The sequence below is a fragment of the Patella vulgata genome, chromosome 6 (genome assembly GCF_932274485.2).
Source record: "Patella vulgata chromosome 6, xgPatVulg1.2, whole genome shotgun sequence".
Lineage (NCBI taxonomy): Eukaryota > Metazoa > Mollusca > Gastropoda > Patellidae > Patella > Patella vulgata.
Window position 1 is genome coordinate 858,106 of NC_065884.2, and position 21,877 is coordinate 879,982.

Here is a 21,877-nt window from a genome sequence, read left to right on the forward strand (position 1 = left end):
GCCACATTTTTCATTTTATGAGACTTCACATTTTTTTATCAGGGAAGGCATAAACAGAGAGTTTATACTGATTTTCAGATCACTTCTATCACTGGGCTCGTCCGGTGCATGGAGTTGGATGCCAGTATACAGGAACACAGTCAAGAACTGAGAAAGGCCATGTGTACGTGATAGTTCTATTCAGATGGTGTACGTGTTCATCATTGACTGGGCTGCTTTCTTTCCGCTTCCATATTATTAAAAATATTCAAAACCCAACAGACGGCGCGACGCTTCCCGACAAACTGAGCATTCATTCCCGACAAGACCATAGCCTTCCCCGACAAGGCCATACAACCCGACATCACGACAACCCGACAACCCGACACCACGACATTTTTACCCGACATCACGACATTTTTACCCGACATCACGACATTTTTAGTGTCGTAATGTCGGGTAAAAATGTCGTGATGTCGGGTAGAAATGTCGTGATGTCGGGTTGTCGTTTTGTCGGGTAGAAATGTCGTGATGTCGGGTTGTCGGGTTATGAAAGGCGACATCACGACATTACGACATGATACCAATCAGCCACCATAGTTATGTCTACCAGTAACTGCAAGAATTTCATTGAAAATGCATTCTACCTCATTTAACACCAACAAACAGAATCGACCTTGGGTATGAAACAAGGATGTGTCCTTAGTTCCCGCCTACAAATACGTCAGAATTTCTGCTCTGCAAGCTATGGGTAGCTCCTCCCCTTTTTGGTATTTGTCTACACTTTGTTAAAGCTGAACTCCGGTTACAAAAATACCTATATAGCCTAAGCTTTACTCACCTGCACAAATCACCTGCACAAACACAAACTATTGTCTTCTTCATGGTTGAAAATTTCAGGTTGGGGTAAGCCATCTTTTTGCATCTTTTGTTTTAGAGTAAAGCTTTTTGGCTATATAGTAGTAGACGCAGTTCATATAATTATTTACAGGCTTACCTGATTAGACATTTTGCAATCTTCAATAATTTAGTATATATGCTGTTGGGAAACAATAGAGCAATCAGTGAAGCGTGGTGTAGAGAATAAGGCCGTGTACAGCTGGCTGACAAGAAACAAACTGGAAGTGAGATCGGCTAACCTTTCCAGGTCATAAGCCTTCATGTCCGCCATATTTATTTCACAAATTGGAAACAAGTATGGCGGCTTGGGGCGTTAACTTTTTTTTTTATTTAAATATTTCGGTATTTTTGTAACCGGAGTTCAGCTTTAATGTTTAATCGTTTTAAAACCATTACAAAAATAAAAACCGACAAAATAAACCACTGAAGATTATTAATATCCGAAGCAACATGAAGTCTATTAGAAAATGTTGTTATATTCCAATAGTGTGCGTATTTATTTACTTAGTGATTTTTCTCGTGTGGTCTTATAGAGGATACCTTCGACCGGATTTATATTTAAACCATTCTAGATATTCCAGCAAGGATGCAGAATGCCCGGGAGTTCTATCACACATGGTAAAAGGTTACTGGAAACCACTCCCGCGTCTCTCGCAGGAATTGATAGGGATATTAACTGACAGATTTAGAACAAATGTCGCAAGATCTCATCATATTCCTAAAGGTTACCAAATGAAAAATGGTAAATGTGGTAATATTCAATATCCAGACTCTGGGTTTAGGGCATTATGTGATCCTAAAGGACCTACGCCATGTTGTTATGAGGGTCAGTGTGTGTCTAAATCTATTGAAGATTGTAAATGTGAGGAATGTTATGATCTAAGGCAACGTGTTTCAGCCGAATCTTCTACCTGGGTGCCATCACATCACGGTTGTCAAGTTGATGACTTTGATTCTACCACAGCATGCCGTTTACTCCATAATTCTACCATATTCTGGACTGGAAACTCTTTCACCAGGCAGATGTTTGCGGCTTTAACTATGATACTAAAGGGCGATTTGAGACATTTGGTTGTTAAAAATAACACAGGTAAGGTTTTTTTTCAAAGTAGTGCCCCATGTCCGTCCAACCTACGAGAAGCAAAGACCATTACCCTTTGCACTTGCACCACAATAAACTGGGTTAGATCTAAATATTAAGGCGCTAACCCTAAATCTGCAGGTGACCTTAATGTTTAGATCTGACAGTATAAGCTGGTATTCTTCCAACAATCCCCATTACCCCGATGGTGGACGTGCTGTACTCTTGCCACTCTCATCACAATGTGCTTGTATCCGTTCCCACATTACCACCGGCTGATTGTGAGTGTACTGTTCATTAACAAATCTGCTGGTGAACATACTGAACACTTGTTTATTTTAAATACGCCCGAATTTCCATATTTAAAAAAGATTGGGTTTAACTTCTCTTACCACTAACAAGATTATCCTGGGACTAATACAATATATTTATATTTCATGAATTCGAGGCCCAGTGATTTCTTAATCCGCCTATGGCATTAATCGGCATAGCAACCGTAACATCAAAGGTGTATATAAAAGAAATGGGGGAGGGGGGTTACTGTATATAAATAACTAGCAGGATACCCGGCTTCGCTCGGGGGTCATAACTCCGAAACCGGAAGTGGTAGACTAACGCCACCTGGCCTATGTTACTCCGCAGTCCGAGCTACCCCTATACCCCAAATTTCAGACTCGGGGCAGACCTAGTGTAGCCGCCAACCCCGAACAGACCGGCTTCGGTCGGGGGTCATAACTCCGAAACCGGAAGTGGTAGACTAACGCCACCTGGCCTATGTTACTCCCCGGTCCGAGCTACCCCTATACCCCAAATTTCAGACTCGGGGCAGACCTAATGTAGCCGCCAAACCCGCACAGACAGACAGACAGACAAACGACAGTCACAAATATATATATATAGACGACAGTGTACATTGTACAACCATCACAGTGTAATTTGATTGGTAAATGTTTATCACCGATTGTAGGCACACATTTTGCCACAAGCACAATATACATGTAATAATTTACTGTTCCACAAACACTAGTACTTCCCATTTCTCCCCTTCACTGAGGTCAGGAGCCACGGTGGCTAGGTGGTTAAGACGCTGGCTCGATAGCCTGGAGGTCGGGTGTTCGATCCATGCATTGGCCGAGAAAGTTCATCCTTGTCAGTTCCCCCTTGTCAGTGATGCAGGACGGAGAGCCTGACCAAAGCCCTGTATAGGGAAAGTTACGACAACTCATTTACAGGCGCCATTTTGGGTCCCAACCACTGATCTATATATATATATATATATATATATATATATACATATAACTGGACAAAGCCGTATATAGATAAAGTTGCGACAACTGTGAAGCCAGAAATTTCATATGACGTCATGAAAATATGACGTCAAGTGTACAAAGACGCCATCTTGGGTCCCAAGTATTTGTACCTACTCACTTTCTATTTTATGTCCTATCATACTGTTGTGTTTATGTTGGCTGCCAATGACAGGGATGTAGATGGATATCTCATAGAATTCCGCGAAAAAGAGATAAAATATACATTTTTTAAACGAAAAGTATAGCTGAACAAACTGTTATTATTATTATTATTACTATTATTATACAACAAAAAGCGCACATTATTGTTATAATAATATAGTCCAATTCATAAGAAAATGAAATGAAAGATACACCAGATAAAAGCGCTATTAAATATATTTAACTTGCATACGCTTTTAAAAATCAGATTTTTTGTGCAGACGGGTAAAGTGAAAAATTAAAATTTAAATTATATAGTAATTTGGAAGATAAAACATTTTTGCCTTCTAGCCGGCAAAATAAATGCCTGAAATTCCATTATTTTTTGGTCTGGAGCCATTCCGGATTGGGTCATCAATCATTAATTGTATCATCAATTTTTCGAAAATAGAAATTTCTTTAAATTGACTAGATAAAACATTGTAACAAGGGACTCGAAAAACGAGGTTATACATATTCCACAAGTCTTGTCAAACAGTGACGCCATATTCTTATCTGAAGAGCATGTGTTTCGGGCATATGTTTCATCAGTGACATGTGAGACGAGATATCGCTCTACGACACTTCCTGGTGTCTTTTGCAATTTGTTTGGGTTAAGATGTTATCTCGCCCAGCCCATGAGTAAATAATAATAATCTAAAGCCCCGTTTACATGACCAAATAATACACATATGTGCATATTTGCATACATGTATTAATTACTCACGTATGCAAAAGTACTATTCAAAAAAAGTAGGGGATATTTGATTTTGGGGGCATAATACTAAAATATGCAAATGACTACGAAAAAAGTCACTATAGAACCTAACAGAAGAAACATTTCCAGTTACATGTGACGCCCAAACGCACCAATAGCTACCGCATGGAATGCAGGTGATGCTTGGGATCATCATGGGGGTCCAACCCAAGATTTGCACGACTCTGACTTTGAATGTTACAGTCATTGTGGCATTGAATTCCAGGGTGGAAACATCAGTTTAATTGTTTTAGTGACCAGAAAACAAATTTTGATATGCGTCGGCTTACCCAAAATGAAAGGTTACGTGCCCTTGGCATTCTACAGATCGGCACAACACAGGCGGTTGTGGCGCGGACGATGAATGTTTCTCAGTCTGTCATAAGCAGGCTATGGTCCAGATACCGTGATACACAATCTGTACAGGACAGACCACGCTCAGGTCGACCAAGGGCGACAACTCAAGCCCAGGATCGATTTATCCGTACCTTGGCCTTGAGAAATCGTGTCATCACAGCAAATCAGATCAGCGCTCGTCTTCAAACAGACACTGGTGTGAGAGTGAGTGGCCAGACGATTCGGAATCGACTGCATAGGGGTCACCTTCGCGCCCGACGTCCTCGCGTGATCCCTTGTTTGAGAGATCATCACATTCAGGCAAGACGTCGTTGGTGTAGGGATCGTCAACACTGGGATAATCGACGCTGGAGCAATGTGATTTTTTCAGATGAGTCAAGGTTCACTGTTGATTTTTTGGACAGACGTAGGAGGGTGTGGCGTCGTCGAAACGAGCGCTTCCAAGACGTTAACGTCATCAGACATGATCGATTTGGGGGTGGTTCTGTTATGGTGTGGGGAGGCATCACTGTTGCTGGAAGAACGGCTTTACATGTTGTTGCAGGGCGTGTTACAGGCCAGTACTACCGGGACAACATCTTGGCAGTCCATGTTGTGCCGTTCGCACGACGTCATGGCCGCCGTTTCATCTTCCAGGATGACAACGCAAGATGTCACAGGGCCAGGATCGTTACAGGTTACCTCCAACAACAGAACATCACCACATTACCTTGGCCAGCACAGAGTCCCGACCTCTCCCCCATCGAGCATGTCTGGGACATGCTTGGACAGAGGTTACGTCAACGTCAACAACGTCCTGCCAATGTCCAAGAACTTGCTGCTGCGTTGCAACAGGAATGGGACAATCTGGACCAAAATGACCTAAGACGTCTCATTAGGAGTATGCCACGTCGGATCAATGCTTGTTTGGCAAACAGAGGAGGATTTACCCGTTACTGACTTGGTTGTGATGCTGTGGTAACTTTGCTGTTTGACCCCGGGTATCATTTTACCCTTATAATGGTCAGTCTGTGCCTTACTTAGTCTAACGATCATTTGGAATAAATCGATGAATGTGAACTTCATTTCATTTTGTCATTTGTTTCTTCGTCAGTTTCATTAGGTGACTTTAATAACACTTAAAAATCAAATATCCCCTACTTTTTTTGAATAGTATATATTTGCTAAGCGTTCACATGTTATATAAGCATTCACAGTAAATGTGTAATAAAGTGTTTAGATGCCATTTAGTCATGGAGCGGATAGCAAGGATTCGTCGTCAAAGAACCTTTCAATTCTTTTAAGTGTATGAATTTTTACCTTGCATTGATCAGAGGTTTTCTCAAAGCCTTTCTCAGACAGTTCTGTTGATAAACGTTTATAAATGCTCCCATTATTTACAGTTGGGTCCTCTAACTGATGCTCAATACTATTTTCAAGCCAAATACTTATCAAAGCCCTAGTTGCTTCATCATCCCATGCGATTCCGCGACTTTTGCGACCGACTTTACCTCTAGACATGTTGCTGACTATTCAGACTACTAATAATGTATTTGTAACAAATATATACTCTTCAAAAAATAGGGGATATTCAGAAACAATACAAAACTCCGGAAATGCACTGCTGTTTTTATTAGAGGTAACCAGTGTATGTTAATAACAGGCCAATTCCCTACACATGAATATAAACATTTCATATGGGCGGCTTACCTGACGGCCCCATTACACTCGCAACTAGATACACCGTCAAAAGTGAAAATGAACGTTTTTGATTTGTGTCTTAATAATGAGTAATTGCTCCACCAATCCTCAGGCATTCAGCAATTCGTCGTGGCATGCTCCTAATCAACCGTCCAGTCACGATTTGGGGCAATCTGACCCACTCCTCTTGCAGTGCGACGGCTAATTCTTGCAGTGTTGTCCGTTGACGTCGACGAACACATCTCGGGATCAAATTAAACGTAACACACTAAAGCAAAGATACGCTAAACATTAAATCTTATGCAAGAACCGATAGGAAAGCAAACATGGATAGATAAACCAGCACGCGGCAGTTTTCATCAACCCTTCCTTCAAGTGTCAAATTTGACAATGAACCCACGTGTATGGCGCTATTGCGTGTCGCATGTGCCGCTTAGTGGTTCTGTTGGGGCGATAAGTTCTTCATCTATGAACATACTTTCAAAGCATGTCTAGTGTCCATGACTATTTATCATATTACAACCTGCATAGGTATTTGCATTTTAATATGCCCTATTTTTTTTAAGAGTATATCGTGCCTGAGATTTGTTAGAAATCGCCTCGAGCATGTTCCACACATCTCAACATTCATCAGCTTTTTGTTTAATCTATAAAAGCCTACATTCCTACAAAATGTTTTGTTTAGTCAAGTGAAACAAGAAAATGTATAGGCTAAATGGAAACATAGAACACGTACACCTTAATGTCGACAATTACTAAAACTATGAAATAAGATATTTCTATGATATGATTCAACCGAAAGGTCCTATATATGATTGATATAAATCTACCTTCAAGTTAAACGAACTGCATCTATCCATTTTAAATCTTGCGTCGAGTTGAATAAATTATGTGATTTATAACATTTACGGATTGTTAACAGTGTATAACTAAAAACTATGATTCGATCAGTATTGCCAACATTTCAATGTAGCTTGAATTTTCTACACCTTGTCTATTCCATCTAGATGTTTAAAGCGCTTTAACAATATATTCATTTAAGAGCAACTATGTCATTTCGGGATTAATATACCACATATTACAAGTCATACCCAACAGAAAGAAATGACATTGAAAATTCTACCATTTTGAAAGAAATGCGCGCCATCAAATGAAAAATACATTTTTAAATTGATGTTTGTCAAATTCGATTTTTCGACACACTTCGCTTGCATAACCACTCTGTGTTTGAGGAATTTAAAAATAAATTATTTATCCTACCACCACTGAAAGACACTGATTACGATATAGCGCTCTCGATAATTCCCGAAGAACGCCAAATTGAATTATGTTAATCATGTCATTTTGCCTTGGCCGATTTTGAGTATGATTTTGTCTGACAGAATTATATGTAGCCTACCGGTATTTTTATTTATTTGTTAATTATTTTATTTTAGGAAATTAGGGAATGAAAAGTGAAGAAAAATTAATAGCCTGCGTAAAATGTTGTATTTCTATTAACCGGTATTTATTTATTTGTTAATTATTTTTAGAAATTTATGGAACTGAAAAAGTGAAGAGAAATAAATGGCCTGTAGAGAATAATAGTTTTAGAACAACAACAACAATAAAGGAAATATGTTTCCAGAATGAAAAAAATATTTATGAAATGAAATGGGGTTTAACGTCCTACTGTTCTACACCAACCGGGTTAATGAAGACGGGCATACGCCATGCAGTGCCCTCTGAGGGAAATTTTGCCCGAACACCGGTGGTACGGCCTACTCTTTATATCGATTTCCACCTGTTAAGGTTCTTTTACGTGCACGCCGATTTTTCGTCACATCCGAACGACTAGACACTGTACCTTGTCAGACACTCCGTCTGCACCATTGACAAGGGGAAGCTCCGTTGGAAAATCCCGAGGTACTTTCTCGGGATCGAACACCGGATCCTTTATTCTGTCACTGAGAATCCGCGGCTCCCTAACTTACAAGTACATTGAAGACTGCCCGACCATAGTATGAAAAAAACCCAGCAATAAAATGAAAATTAAAAATATCATCAATTGTAATTTGTACCTAATAATCCTATCTGCTGTTACGAAATTGTCTCGTCTAATGTTTAACAGCCATCTGTTCAGAAGCTTTTTGTTTTTAGTGGAAATCTGTAATTTAAGAAAATAATATTTTAAGCTTTTTGTTTTTAGTGGAAATCTGTAATTTAAGAAAATAATATTTTAAGCCCCGTGGGTGCTTGCATTGAGAGGTGGAGGGACAGTGAATGGTGGACTGGAACTTCGATCCAGACTTTGAGAGACGGTCATAAAGTTTGCTTCACTTTTTGAGGCCTATGTCATAGAGTATTAGAAAAAACCCACCTAGATGAAAAACCCAGAACAACTGTTACAGTAACTGTAGACTCGACACAAACTAGGTAATTTCGGGACTAACATATGGCATATGCTTTAATTTCTTTATTTCAATAATTCGCTTGCGCGTAGGGGTCTTTAGCAGTGAGAGTAAACCGGAGGACCCGGAGAAAACCCACGAGGTTGGACAGGCGACCCTACTCCTTGTCACGTACAACCGGGGAATCGAAACCCTGCCAGTTGACTCAATGACACATAGTCCTACAAGTTAGAAGATATGATGGCTGTATAATTTAATAATATATTTTTTTTAAATAAGGTGTCAAATTGGGTGTGTGGGGGAGGGGGGGGCGTAGGCGCCCAGGGCCTAGTTGTGTGAGGTTGAGTAATGAGTGTGTTTGTTTTCGGGGAGCACTGCAGAGACAGCGTCTCGTTCGGATGGGACGAAAAACCGAGGTCCCGTGTAGGCCTACACCTTGGCGTACACGTAAAGAACCCTTGCCAGTTGGAATTCAATTGCTGTCCGGGCAAAATTTCCCTTAGAGCACACTGTATGGCGTATGACCGTCTTTATTATCCCGCTAGAAGGACGTTAAACCCCATTTAATTCTTCATTTGGCTAATTTGTTTGTTTTCGCATGTTCAGCTGAACTTGTTTGTGTTTAGAAAAATATTATGACATGAAAATTTATTATATAGTTTAAGTTTCTTATAAAGATTTAGTAGTAAAAAAGGGGTTCTTTTATTTTAAAATGACTTTTAGATTAGGTCTTCACATCAAATTAATGAAATTAATTATATTGTTATTGACGTTTACATTGGACTCGCTGAGCTTGACCCTAATCCAGTGCTAGAAGAATGGACCGATTTTTGATAGGTACAGTTGATAAATCAATCTAACCTATGAAACGCTATTCCACTACCCTTTTTTCGAGTGTTTGAGCAGCCAAAACAGCAGAAACTTTCTGGCATATTGATTATAAAACACGATTTAAAAGATCTAATGGTCGTCAGCGTCAACTCCCCGGAACTAACATGGCGGACAAGGCCCCATGTCGGCACGCTGTCACGTGATCAGTGCGGACTCTAGTTTCTATATATAGCTCTATGGACCCAACTATGAGTTGTCGTAACTTTCCCTATACAGGGCTTTGTAACTGGATAGCTCATGACGCAATCAACAAATGACGTAGTAGGCTGGTTGGAGAAGGTGACAAATCCAGCTTTGTGGGAAAAAATTCCTACCCAAATCATTTCTTCATTTTCTGAAACAACTATTTCCCTAGTGTTCCAGAAAAATTTTCCCCGCGGATCGGAGTTGAGCAAAATTTTTTACAGCACTTTGAACTTTTCACCCCCTGGGTCAACATAATGAAAATGAAAACCATTTATAACTTCAAAAATATCAATTTTACAGTCTAGAAATGTATTATCAACATAAAGGAAAGTGATACCAAGGAATCCAGAAATGACGTCAAAAGTAACGTACGACCAAAGCCGTATAATATTATAGATAAAGTTGCGACAATTGTGAAGCCAGAAATTTCATATGACGTCATGAAAATATGACCTCAAGTGTAGTTAGACGCCATCTTGGGTCCCAAGTATTTGTACCTACTCACTATCTATTTTATTGTTGTGTCGAAGTTGGCTGCCCCCGACAAGTATGTATATAGATATGTCATAGAATACATTTTTTAAACGAAAAGTATAGCTGAACAAACTATTATTATTATTATTATACAGAAAGCATACATTATTGTTATAAGAATAGTCTAATTCATAAGAAAGTGAAATAAAAGATACACCAAATAAAAGCGCAATTAAATTGCATACGCTTATAAAAATCAGATTTTTTGTGCAGACGGGTAAAGTGAAAAATGAAAATTTAAATAGTAATTTGGGAGATACAACCTTTTTGCCTTCTAGCCGGCAAATTCCATGATTTTTGGTCTGGAATCATTCCGGATTGTGTGTCAGTTTTCAGTCATCAATCATTAATTGTATCATCAATTTTTCGAAAATAGAAATTTCTTTAAATTGACTAATGGATAAAACATTTAAAATCAGTGTAACTTAAAATCAGTGTAAAATCGGTGTAATTCAAATAAAAGGTGTCTAGCGTGACATGTGTTTCGGGCATATGTTTCATCAGTGACATTTGATACGAGATATCGCTCTCCGAAACTTTCTGGTTTCTTTTGCAATTTGTTTGGGGTAAGACGTTATCACTCCCCGCCTATGGGTAAATAATAATATTAATCTAATATATAAACCGCAAAAATTTAACAGATACAAATAATGTACATGTTATTCCACAGGTAGACAGATATTGAAGGGGCCCAGTGAAGGACTCTTTTGGCTATTTGCGCCCCATTTCCAATGAAATAATCATGTTGTTCTGATGCTCAACTAGTATCAAATATATATCGTGTCTGAGATTTGTTACAAATCGCCTCGAACATGTTCCACACATCTCAATTTTTATCAGCTTTTTTTTCAATCTATAAAAGCCTATATACATTCCCACAAAATTTTGTGTTTAGTTGTTTAGTCAAGTGAAACAAGAAAACGCATAGGCTAAATGAAACAATAGAACAAGTATACCTTTATAATGTCGACAAATACGTAAAACTATGAAATAAGATACTTCTAAGATATGATTCAACCGAAAAGTCCTATATATGCAACATAGATATATAATATCTACATTCAAGTTAAACGAACTGCATCTAATCATTTTAAATACCGGTATAGCGTCGAGCTGAATAAAGGATATGATTTATTGTCACTAAAGGATCTATGGGTGGTTGGTAAACAATGTGTAACCAAATTTGGCAGTCATATTGAAAGAAATGCCCGCCACCAAATGACAAATACATTTTTTTTATTGATGTTTGTCAAATTCGATTTTTCCACACATTTCGCTTGCATAACCACTCTCCGAAAATTCCTGAAGAACACCAAATTGAATTCTGTTAATCATGTCATTTTGGCCGAATTTGAGTATGATTTCGTCTGACATATTTATCATTGAACCAAACTGCATTGGTTACTTTTGCAATTTGTTTATGATGAACTGTAGCCCGTAAAACGTTATACCAAGAAAAAAATAAAACGTTTTGTTAAGTAAAGCTATATGACGCCATGACGTCATAGTTTTTATGGCGTTATAGTTGGGACACCAAAATGGCGCCTGTAAATGAGTTGTCGTAACTTTCCCTATACAGGGCTTTGCGTACGACGTCACCGTGACGTCAGAATAAAAAATGGCGGAACTATGACGTCACTGTGATGTCAAAATTCAAGATCGTTGACCACTTGATTGATTAGACGGATTTTGTTTTCAGTGTTGGCCAGAAACTGGGCTTGACTATAGATAACTGTGGTGTCCGATTTCAGAGAAATGTCACTGCTCCTATATTTAGACGTAGCAGCTCGGCGCTCGTGCTCATGATCCTTAATATTTGGTTCATAGACGCTGAACACGACGATTGGCGAGGGACCTGAAGCCAGGTGTTAAAGTTCAAGGCAAGACAGTGCGAGTGCAACCAGAAGTTCTTTTCCAAAGATGTATTACGGTGGCACAGCGCACAGGTACAGATATTCAACAGTTCTTCAAATATGAGTTGAGTGCCTTCCCGTCCTCACTGTTTGCAGGAGCTTTCATGCGACATGTAACCAAGTCCGATCTCGCTGAGCATTTGCTCAAGAACGTTTCACCCGTTTCGAACACTTCGCTCGCCAGTGAAATAACTGTCATTGATGGAGGTCTGCTGATCAACTTTGTAAGGTGGAATAAGGGTACGAATATCTCCAACATCGGTCATTTGTAAAAAGATTTCCCTCGCCAATAGTCGTGTTCGACAGCTATGAACCAAATACGACAATTTGGTGAGGGAAATCTGGTTGTTTCGGATTCGGTAAATTGGGACTTCTTAAACATACGAACAGTGACATCTTTCAGGAAGCTAGCAAGACAATAGCTTCACCTGGAAGTTCCCAGTTCGAAGTATCTGAAGCTGGGGAAAGGTTATTCTGTGCAATGTCAATGTATGGTCACAAAAATGAGATATCTCCGACTAAAGTCCGGTACCTAAGGTACAAAGCTATGATCGCTGAAAACATTTCCATTCAAATCAATAGACTTCACCCAACAGCTGCTGCGGCCGAGCAGCATGCTCACCGCATTCATGTTCAGGTTAGAATTTGGGATGAACTAGACGATGGCGTCGATCCTGTGAATTGGGGTTGGCAAGTGATAGAGAATAGATACGTTCCCATCGCGACTATTCTTCCATCAGCACCAGACAACGTTCTGAATTTCATCTGGTGTAAATGTAAATCGTTGAAACAACAATGCTCGTCATGTTCTTGTACACAGAATGGTTTGAAATATGTTGAAGCGTGTGGAGGATGCCACGGGGAGGGTTGTCTCAATAGCGAACAAATCAGCATTGATTTAGAAGATGAAATTGGTACGGGGTAGAACAAATGATCCGAATGAATATTTTATTCCTCTTGTCTAATTGCTTGCTGTTATTGCTTTATTCACAACACGTCTCCGCCATTTTGAATTTTGACATCACAGTGGCGTCATAGTTCCTCCATTTTGTATTCTGACGTCACGGTGACGTCGTACATTACTATTGACGTCATTTCTGGATTCCTTGGTATCACCTTCCTATGTTGATAATATATTTCTAGGCTGTAAAATTGATATTTTTGAAGTTATAAATGGTTTTCAGTTTCATTATGTTGACCCAGGGGGTCAAAATTTCAAAATGCTGTAAAAATTTTTTGCTCAACTCCGATCGGCGGGGAAAATTTTTCTGGAACACTAGGGACATAGTTGTTTCAGAAAATGAAGAAATCATTTGGGTAGGAATTTCTTCCCGCAAATTTTCTACCCCGACCAGACTATAGCTTGAAGCCACCGTCCACCATCTTGCTACACCCAGAAGCACTTATAGTCTCTTATTTCCACTATCAGTATGCGCTTTGTTTACAAGCAAATTCGACGAAAACATTAACAACAGAACATTATATTGTGTCTAAAACATTGTTGGCGTTTTTATATAAAATTAATTCACAAGGGTACAACATTGATTTTATTCTTAAAATAGTTGAAAGTGCACATTCTCATTATAATATATCGGCTGAAGGCCATAAAATGTTTTGAAGCGAACCGTACAGTTTGCCGTAAATCAGATTATAACGTTGAATTTATCAATTTATATATACAATTGAAAATAATAAATACTAAATTATAGCGTAAGGCATGGGCTTTTGTACCATTACCATTATTTGAAAATATAAAATCATCTGACCAAAAAGAAAATGTAACTGCAAGATGCCACCCCTTGTTTTTTTAATTATAGTTTTGATTTTGGATTTTAAAAATATTTGGAAATCAGCCAGTTGTATTCGTCCAGAATTTTCTACTATATTTCAAATATTTATGAATACCAAAATTGTATCATGTCCTTTGGTAAAAAAAAGTACATAATATCTTCTTTGATTGGCATTTAGTAATTGAACATATTTTAAAACACAAGGTACAATTTTATGGATACACAATTACTGAGTTTAATACTAAGCGACGTTTCGACGAGGATACTATCGTCTTTATCAAGTAAATTCACATATTTGTATCGGGGGTTGGATGGCTGAATGGTTAGCGTGCGCGCGCTGTATCATAAAGTCTGTCATTGAGTCGACTGGCGAGTTTTCGAATCCCCGGTTGTACGTGGCAAGGAGTAGGGTCGCCTGTCCAACCTCGTGGGTTTTCTCCGGGTCCTCCGGTTTCCTCCCACTGCTAAAGACCCCTACGCGCAAGCGAATTTTGTAAATAAAATTAAACCATATGTTAGTCCCGAAATGACCTAGTTTGTGTCGAGTGGACGTTAAACCCCATTTCTCTCTCTCTCTCTCTCTCTCTCTCTCTCTCTCTCTCTCATATTTGTATCATTTGTTTGATAAAGACGAGAGTATAATCCTCGTCGAAACGTCGCTTAGTATCAAACTCCGTAATTGTGTATCCATAAAATTTATTCTTTCGAAATATATAGATAGGCCTTACACCATTTTTTTCTTTTACTTTTCTTTTACTTTCACAGTTAGTTTTAGAGGAAAATAAACTCATGATGTATTGTCCAGTTAGTTTTTTTTTTCTTTCGTCTTGTGGTCAGTATAATCTGTAATTTTGGAGTTTTTATTTTTTTTTAAAAAAAAAGGCTATTCACATATAGGCCTATATTTGCGTCCGATTTCTAGTAATTTTAGAAAAGTGCAAAGATATATAGGCCTATATATAAGTTATATAAGTTATAAGTTATATTATATTAATAAACACCTGTCATTGGATAGGCCTATAACCATTTTTATTTAAAAAAAAATTACTTATATTATAGGCCTATATCATATTTTTATTTTTTTTTTAAAAATACTTATAGTATTGGCCTATATCCTATTTTTTAAAACAAATAACTACTTATATTATAGGCCTATATCACATTTTCTTCTTTACTATTTACAATGCTGTTTTTCAATCGTAATTTCAGAGAGAATAAAAGCACAAATTTATTTTTAATAAAATATAGGATTACATTATATAACTATATTTTATGGGCCTATATCCCAATTTTAAATTCGGTATTTTCACTCTTTATTAAATAAAAAATAGTCAAAATTTAATTTTTCACAAATATATAGGCCTACATTATATACCATTTTCGTCTTTACTTTTCTGTAATTTCACAGTCAATTTTAGAGGGGGAAAAACTAAGATTTGATGTCCAGTTAGTCATTTCTTTGATATTTTGGACAGAATAATCTGTAATTTTAAAGTCTTTATTAAAAAAAAATATAGGCTATTCACATAATAAAAGAATTATTGGTCTATGTGTATATGATATTTGTCTAGCTTCTTTTATTACTTCTTTTTAAACGGATGTTTAAACTGATGTTTATATTTTTTGAAAAGTTTAAAGATACATTAGGTAATTGTATGATAAAAAAAACTCCCATAGCTTAGGTCTATATCCTATTTTCTTCTTAAAAGACCCTTACTCATTGCATAGTCCTGCTTACCTCCCATTTTATTCTCATACTTTACAATTCTGTATTTTCACTGTTTATTCACTGTCCAAATTTATTCTAAATATAGGATTATATTATTATAGGCTAAGTCTTAACTCATTGTCTTCTTTACTAGTCGGGAATTATCGAAGAGCGATATCTCGTAATCGGTGTCTTTCAGTGGTGGAAGGATAAATAATTTATTTTTGAATTCCTCAAACACAGAGTGGTTATGCAAGCGAAATGTGCCGAAAAATCGAATTTGACAAACACCAATGAAAAAAATGTATTTTTCATTTGGTGGCGCGCATTTCTTTCAAAATGACTGCCAAATTTGATAATATAATACCACTTAAAAAGAAAAAAAAAATTAATTTGGTAATAAAGGGGCAGCGACAATCTCAAAAATAAATTTCGAGAATTCTTGAAGGTAGAAATTCAAAATGGCGATCATTTGCGACCATCGAGACCACAGCGCGATATCTGGCGTTTCCACCACGCTTATGGCGATCTTGGCGCGCACTGGGGCCATATTCCGTCGCCGTAGCAGCGCAGAAAAGGCGCCACCCCGGTATAACGGGGTAATGAACGTGACTTCTGTCAATTTTGTAAATATTTTGGGACGTTTTCTCGTGTTGTGTTTACGTTTACCGGCGACCTTATGCATTTTCTAGTCGCTGTGCGGTCGCACGGGGGCATAAATAAATATATTGTTAACGTGCTTAAAATACCTGGATGCAAGAGACTTGGTGTAAAAAAAATTCTAGGTATCCACTGTGTTTATGAAAATAATTCATATACTTTATTCAGCTCGACGTAAAACTTAAAAATATATAGACACAGTTGGTTTAACTTGAATGTAGATTTTCCGGCGTGGTCTCCACTTGTCAGTGATGCAGGATTGAGGGCCTGACAAGGACAGCTGTCTAGTCGTTCTAATGGGACGAAAAACCGAGGTCCCGTGTACAGATTGGCATGCACGTAAAAGATCCCTTCGTAGTTGGAATTCGATATAAGAGTAGGCCGTAGCGCCGCTGCCCGGGCACAATTTCCCTCATAGCACACTGTATGGCGTATGCCCGTCTTCATTAGGTTAGGAGCAGAACAGTAGGACGTTAAACCCCATTTCATTTCATTTCATTTTGACTCAACAAAACATTTTGTAAGAATGTATGTTTTTATGGATGGAGCAAAAAGCCAATAAATGTTGAGATGCGTGGAACATGCTCGAGGCAATTTGTAACAAATTTCAGACACGCTATATCTTTGATACTGGTTGAGCATCAGAACAACTTCATTCTTTTCATTGGAAATGGGGCGCAAATACCCAAAGGAGTCGGACAAACTCAAAACCAACTGCGTCCCCTTCACTGGGCCCCTTCAATGTCTGTCTACCTGACCATAAAATCATAGAATTTCAGGCGCTTATTTTGACGGCTAGAAGGCAAAATGGTTTTATCTCCCAAATTATTATTTATATTTTTATTTTTCACTTGACCCGCCTGCATAAAAAATCTGATTTTTAACAGCGTATGCAAGTTAAATATATTTAATAGCGCTTTTATCTGGTGTATCTTTTACTTCATTTTCTTATGAATTATATGATAACACTAAGGTACGCTTTGTGTTGTATAATAACAATAATAGTATGTTCATCTATTGCCTACTTTTCGTTGAATTCTAGGACATATCTATCCACATCCACATCGTAGAGAGTAATATCTATCTCGTAATGTCAGGTCCTCATTAATATAATATACTCTTCCAAAAAAGAAACGCAATGTGACATTTCGTCGTCGGTATACCCTCGCTCTACCACCTCCTCGTTGCAACAGGAACCGCGACACTGTTCTCCAGTGTTGCTGTGGCCATACCTTCGGTGTCTGAACCCATTAAGTCGGATTTCACGGTGTCGGCGTATTTCAAAACAGCAGCTCTAACGGGACGTCTGGCTCGTAATCCGGTTTCACGTAGGCGTTTACGGACTGTCTCGTATGAGATTCTACGCCGTCCAGGAATTGCTGCTGCTGTAGAGGTCGCTGTTGAGAACCGTTTCCGCAAATGACGTCACCGGATGTGATGATCCAGGACAGGTATGTCACTCTTGTTTGGCCTGAGCTTGGGCGGTAACGTGCTGAACTTCGCTTCAAATGGTACTCTGGGAAACATTCAGCAGCCTGGCTACATCTGTCTGGGATTCACCTGCTTGTAACCGACCCTTAGCGTTGTTGCGTTGGTATTCGTTCAGAAGTGGCATCACTTGGTTCGTTGAGTGTTTACATGTGCAACTGATTTTGAAACCGAGAACCCAGGGATTTGTCTTGGTGCAATCAATCGAAAACAAATTTCGGCAAAAAGTATGACCTGTCACAAATAGTGACCCTACATTTAAAACCAATAATGAATTTCTTTTATCCTTACATAATGACATTAAAAACAAGTAAGATTTATGGCAACGACGAAAACAAAGAATGAAAAATGGGCTGTGGGTTTCTTTTTTTGAAGAGTATATTATATAATATAATTTGTTGTAACAAATACGCATATTTAATTTGGACTTCTCTCATTTAGGCTGCCTTCTGGCTAACTCCTAACCTTGACCAATGAGAGTTACTCCCCTTCTCCAGCTCAACCATAAAGGGCGGATAATTTGAAAACGTGCCGCCCCCCCCCCCCCGATTAACCATTGGGGATACCGAGGATGCTAAAACTGGTTGTTTGTTTTTTTCTTACAATGTATAGTCGTTCGGATGGGACCAAATACCTGTTTCTGGATGTTTTGTCGTTTATTTGCGACAAGATGATCGAAGCTGTTTGGGGTTTCAAATTTGAATTTAACATCAACTTTAAAAGCTATCTATATTTTTTGTTTCAGTTATACAGAGTTGTGTAGGTGTGGATAACATGTTTACTTGGTGTCAAAAATTAACGGAGACGAATCCCATAGTTTGTAATGGAACTGTCAAGATAAACTTCATTTCTAGCCCTCATAGTTCAAGGACACGGCATGTTTATGGGGCTATAGATGATCTGCGTAATAAACCAAGAACCATGATATTCATGGGAATAGGTATCCATGACAACTACAATTATTCAATGATTCTAAATGATTATATCCACCCAATATTGATGCATTATAATGCTAAAAAGTCTATATGGCCAAAATTAATGTGGGCAGCAGCTCATGCACCTGGTCTTCTGAAGAGTCCACATTATCCGTTACAACTATATGAACAGTGTGTACGTTTTAATAAATGGCTAAATCCTCGTTTAGAGAAATTAGGAGTACCTGTTTTTGATACATTTAATATGACTGGCGGTGTAACTAGTCCCGATGGCTGCCATTACGGTTTGGCTGTGAACATGTTAAAGGCGAGAATCTTTATTCATTACATAGCCGAATTACAACGAAAAGGACAATGGTGACAATATTACAATTTACATAGCCCACCGACGAGCAAGAACAAGTAATAAACTGACAATTTTTCAACATTCAATATTAACATTATGCGATCCCGTAAGATTGCATCTTCCCAGCGAGACCCAGTACGCACTATCCAGTCCACAAGTGAAGGGCCGTATTTCGCAGCACTCTGCATATTTGTTATTTGTGTCTTTTAGAAAATTGATTGATGGTATTTAGAAAAAGTTGAATATCTCGTAACTTCTACATGTAATTGTAACATTTATAGTTATATATATTGCTTTAGTAGATTGATTACAATGCAGATCTTTGTACAATACAAGTAAATATATTAACCTCTCAACAATAACAATATTTTCTCGATATAAACGATATAAAATGGGGTTTAACGTCCTAATGTTCTGCACTGACTGGGCTAATGAAGAAATGAAATAAAATGAAATGGGGTTTAACGTCCTACTGTTCTTATCGGACTGGGTTAGTGAAGAGTGGCGCTAATGAAGACGGGCATACGCCATACGCCATGAGGGGAATTTGCGCCGCTCTCCGGGCAAATTTCCTTCATAGCACACTGCATGGCGCATACCCGTCTTTATCAGTTGAGTCAGTTCAGAAAAGTCGGACGTTCAACCCCATTTCATTAAAAAAAAAAAATTAATAAAAAAAATACATATTATGGTCAATGTTTTAAAAATTTTTTACCTGTAACTCTATTCGCTGCTACTACTGATGTCATGACACTAATGATTGGTCCAATTGTTATATACTTCAAATGAAATGAAATGGTCCTACTGTTTTGCTCCGACTGGGATAATGAAGACGGGCATACGTCATACAGTGTGCCATGAGCGAAATGTTGCCCGGGCAGCGGCACTATGGCCTACTCTTATATCGAATTCCAACTGACAAGGGATCTTTTACGTGCACTCCAATGTATACACGGGTCCTCGTTTTTTCGTCCCATCCGAACGACTAAGTAGCGGAACTAAATATACCTTCCTAATTTTAAAATAATATATCTTAATGTAAAAACAAATTCAGTTCACTTTTTATAATATTGTAAATCAAGAATGTTACCATAATCAGTAGGTTGAATATGTGTAGAACTATACATAGTTTCTTAAAATTCCATTTCGATAATCCAATTACAATTTTATTGAGGTTTGCGGCAGCTGCTCTGGGTAATATATCATTATACTATAGTGCTTTTTTTTATCTAAAATAGTTAAATAATCAATAATGATGCTCAGTAGCCTTGTTATTGATGCTCAGTAGCCTTGTTATTGATGATTAGTAGCCTTGTTACTGATGCTCAGTAGCCTTGATATTGATGCTCAGTAGCCTTGTTATTGATGCTCAGTAGCCTTGTTACTGATGCTCAGTAGCCTTGTTACTGATGCTCAGTAGCCTTGATACTGATGCTCAGTAGCCCTGTTACTGATGCTCAGTAGCCTTGTTACTGATGCTCAGTAGCCCTGTTACTGATGCCCAGTAGCCTTGATATTGATGCCCAGTAGCCTTGTTACTGATGCTCAGTAGCCTTGATATTGATGCCCAGTAGCCTTGTTATTGATGCTCAGTAGCCTTGTTATTGGTGCTCATACAGTAGCGCCGTGTCAAACAAAAGAAAGGGAGGGCGCCAGTGTTCGATCGCGGTCTTGGCCGAGCAAGTTCATCGGATTTTTCCGGTGTGTTCCCTCCCTTGTCAATGGGGCAGGGCGCAGAGTCCGGGAAGGGAGAACGTACACACAGTTTTGCCTTGATGTCATCGGCATTGCTTAATTTGCTAAAAGGGCGTATTATCAAAATCGGTAGAATTTGCAAATCACAAATGACCAAATTTCAAATATGGTTAATTGTTTATTTTTTATATTTATTTGATAAAGTATAGTTGAAAGTATCAGTTCTGAATAAATTTAGAACAATTTGTCAGCTTTTATCGGTCACTCACCAGTTAGAGATATGAAATTTCACGTAACGATTAATAATTGTGTAGAAAATATGTGAATATTCCATAAAATCATATTTTTAAAAGCATATTATGCAAAATAATTGGTCATTCTAGCATACAAAATCATGTTTTCCTCAATTTGGTTACCTTTTTTTTTAATAAAAACAAATATGTTACAGGGTTGACATAAAAGTACCTTCTTTTGAAAGAAAACTGGAAATATTCACGGGGGTACGTGAAATAAGATAGTGAAGTAAACCAGACTAAATTTAGATCAAAGCGGTGTGCCCCAGCTTTTCTTTTGTAAATGTCTTTTTTGAATGACATCACTACAATAGGAACGTCTCTTGGATTAACATTCAAAATAATCATTGTTTGTAACTTCTGTATAAACTTGCAATATCGCTATTCTTTATTTACTCTTTCGCTTTTAGAGTTCTCACTTTCCCACTTATTGTAATGCCCCCGTCAGTAAGGTGGCGTCCTTACGGCGCTGCTGCGACCGCACAGCGACTAGAAAATGCATAAGGTCGTCGGTAAACGTAACCACAACGCGAGAAAACGTCCCAAAATATTTACAAAATTGACAGAGGTCCCGTTCTTTACCCCGTCAGACCGGGGTGACGCATTTTCTGCGCTGCTACGGCGACGGAATATGGCCCCAGTGCGCGCCAAGATCGCCATAAGCGTGGTAAAAGTGTGGTGCAAACGCCAGATATCGCGCTGTGGTCTCGATGGTCGCGAATGATCGCCGAGTCACGGCGTTTGTTTTGAGCATGCTCAAAACAAACGCCAAGGTTCTGCGATCTGCCCTGGAAAGATGTGAAA

At 38.3% G+C, this 21,877-nt stretch overlaps 1 protein-coding gene across 1 annotated transcript; it reads left to right on the forward strand.

The window, feature by feature from the left end:
• Positions 1-1,222: 1,222 nt before the first annotated feature.
• LOC126823966 (uncharacterized) lies at positions 1,223-20,384 on the forward strand. Its single transcript, XM_050553039.2, has 2 exons — positions 1,223-1,969; positions 18,550-20,384. The coding sequence occupies exons 1-2, from the start codon at positions 1,330-1,332 to the stop codon at positions 19,098-19,100; spliced, it is 1,191 nt and encodes a 396-aa protein (XP_050408996.1). The 5' UTR covers positions 1,223-1,329; the 3' UTR covers positions 19,101-20,384.
• Positions 20,385-21,877: the final 1,493 nt, after the last annotated feature.

Coding starts and splice junctions, on each gene's coding strand:
- LOC126823966 (XM_050553039.2), top strand. CDS start 1,330: ATGAAGTCTATTAGAAAATGTTGTTATATTCCAATAGTGTGCGTATTT. Junction 1,970..18,549: donor GGTTGTTAAAAATAACACAG/GTAAGGTTTTTT, acceptor TTTTTGTTTCAG/TTATACAGAGTTGTGTAGGT.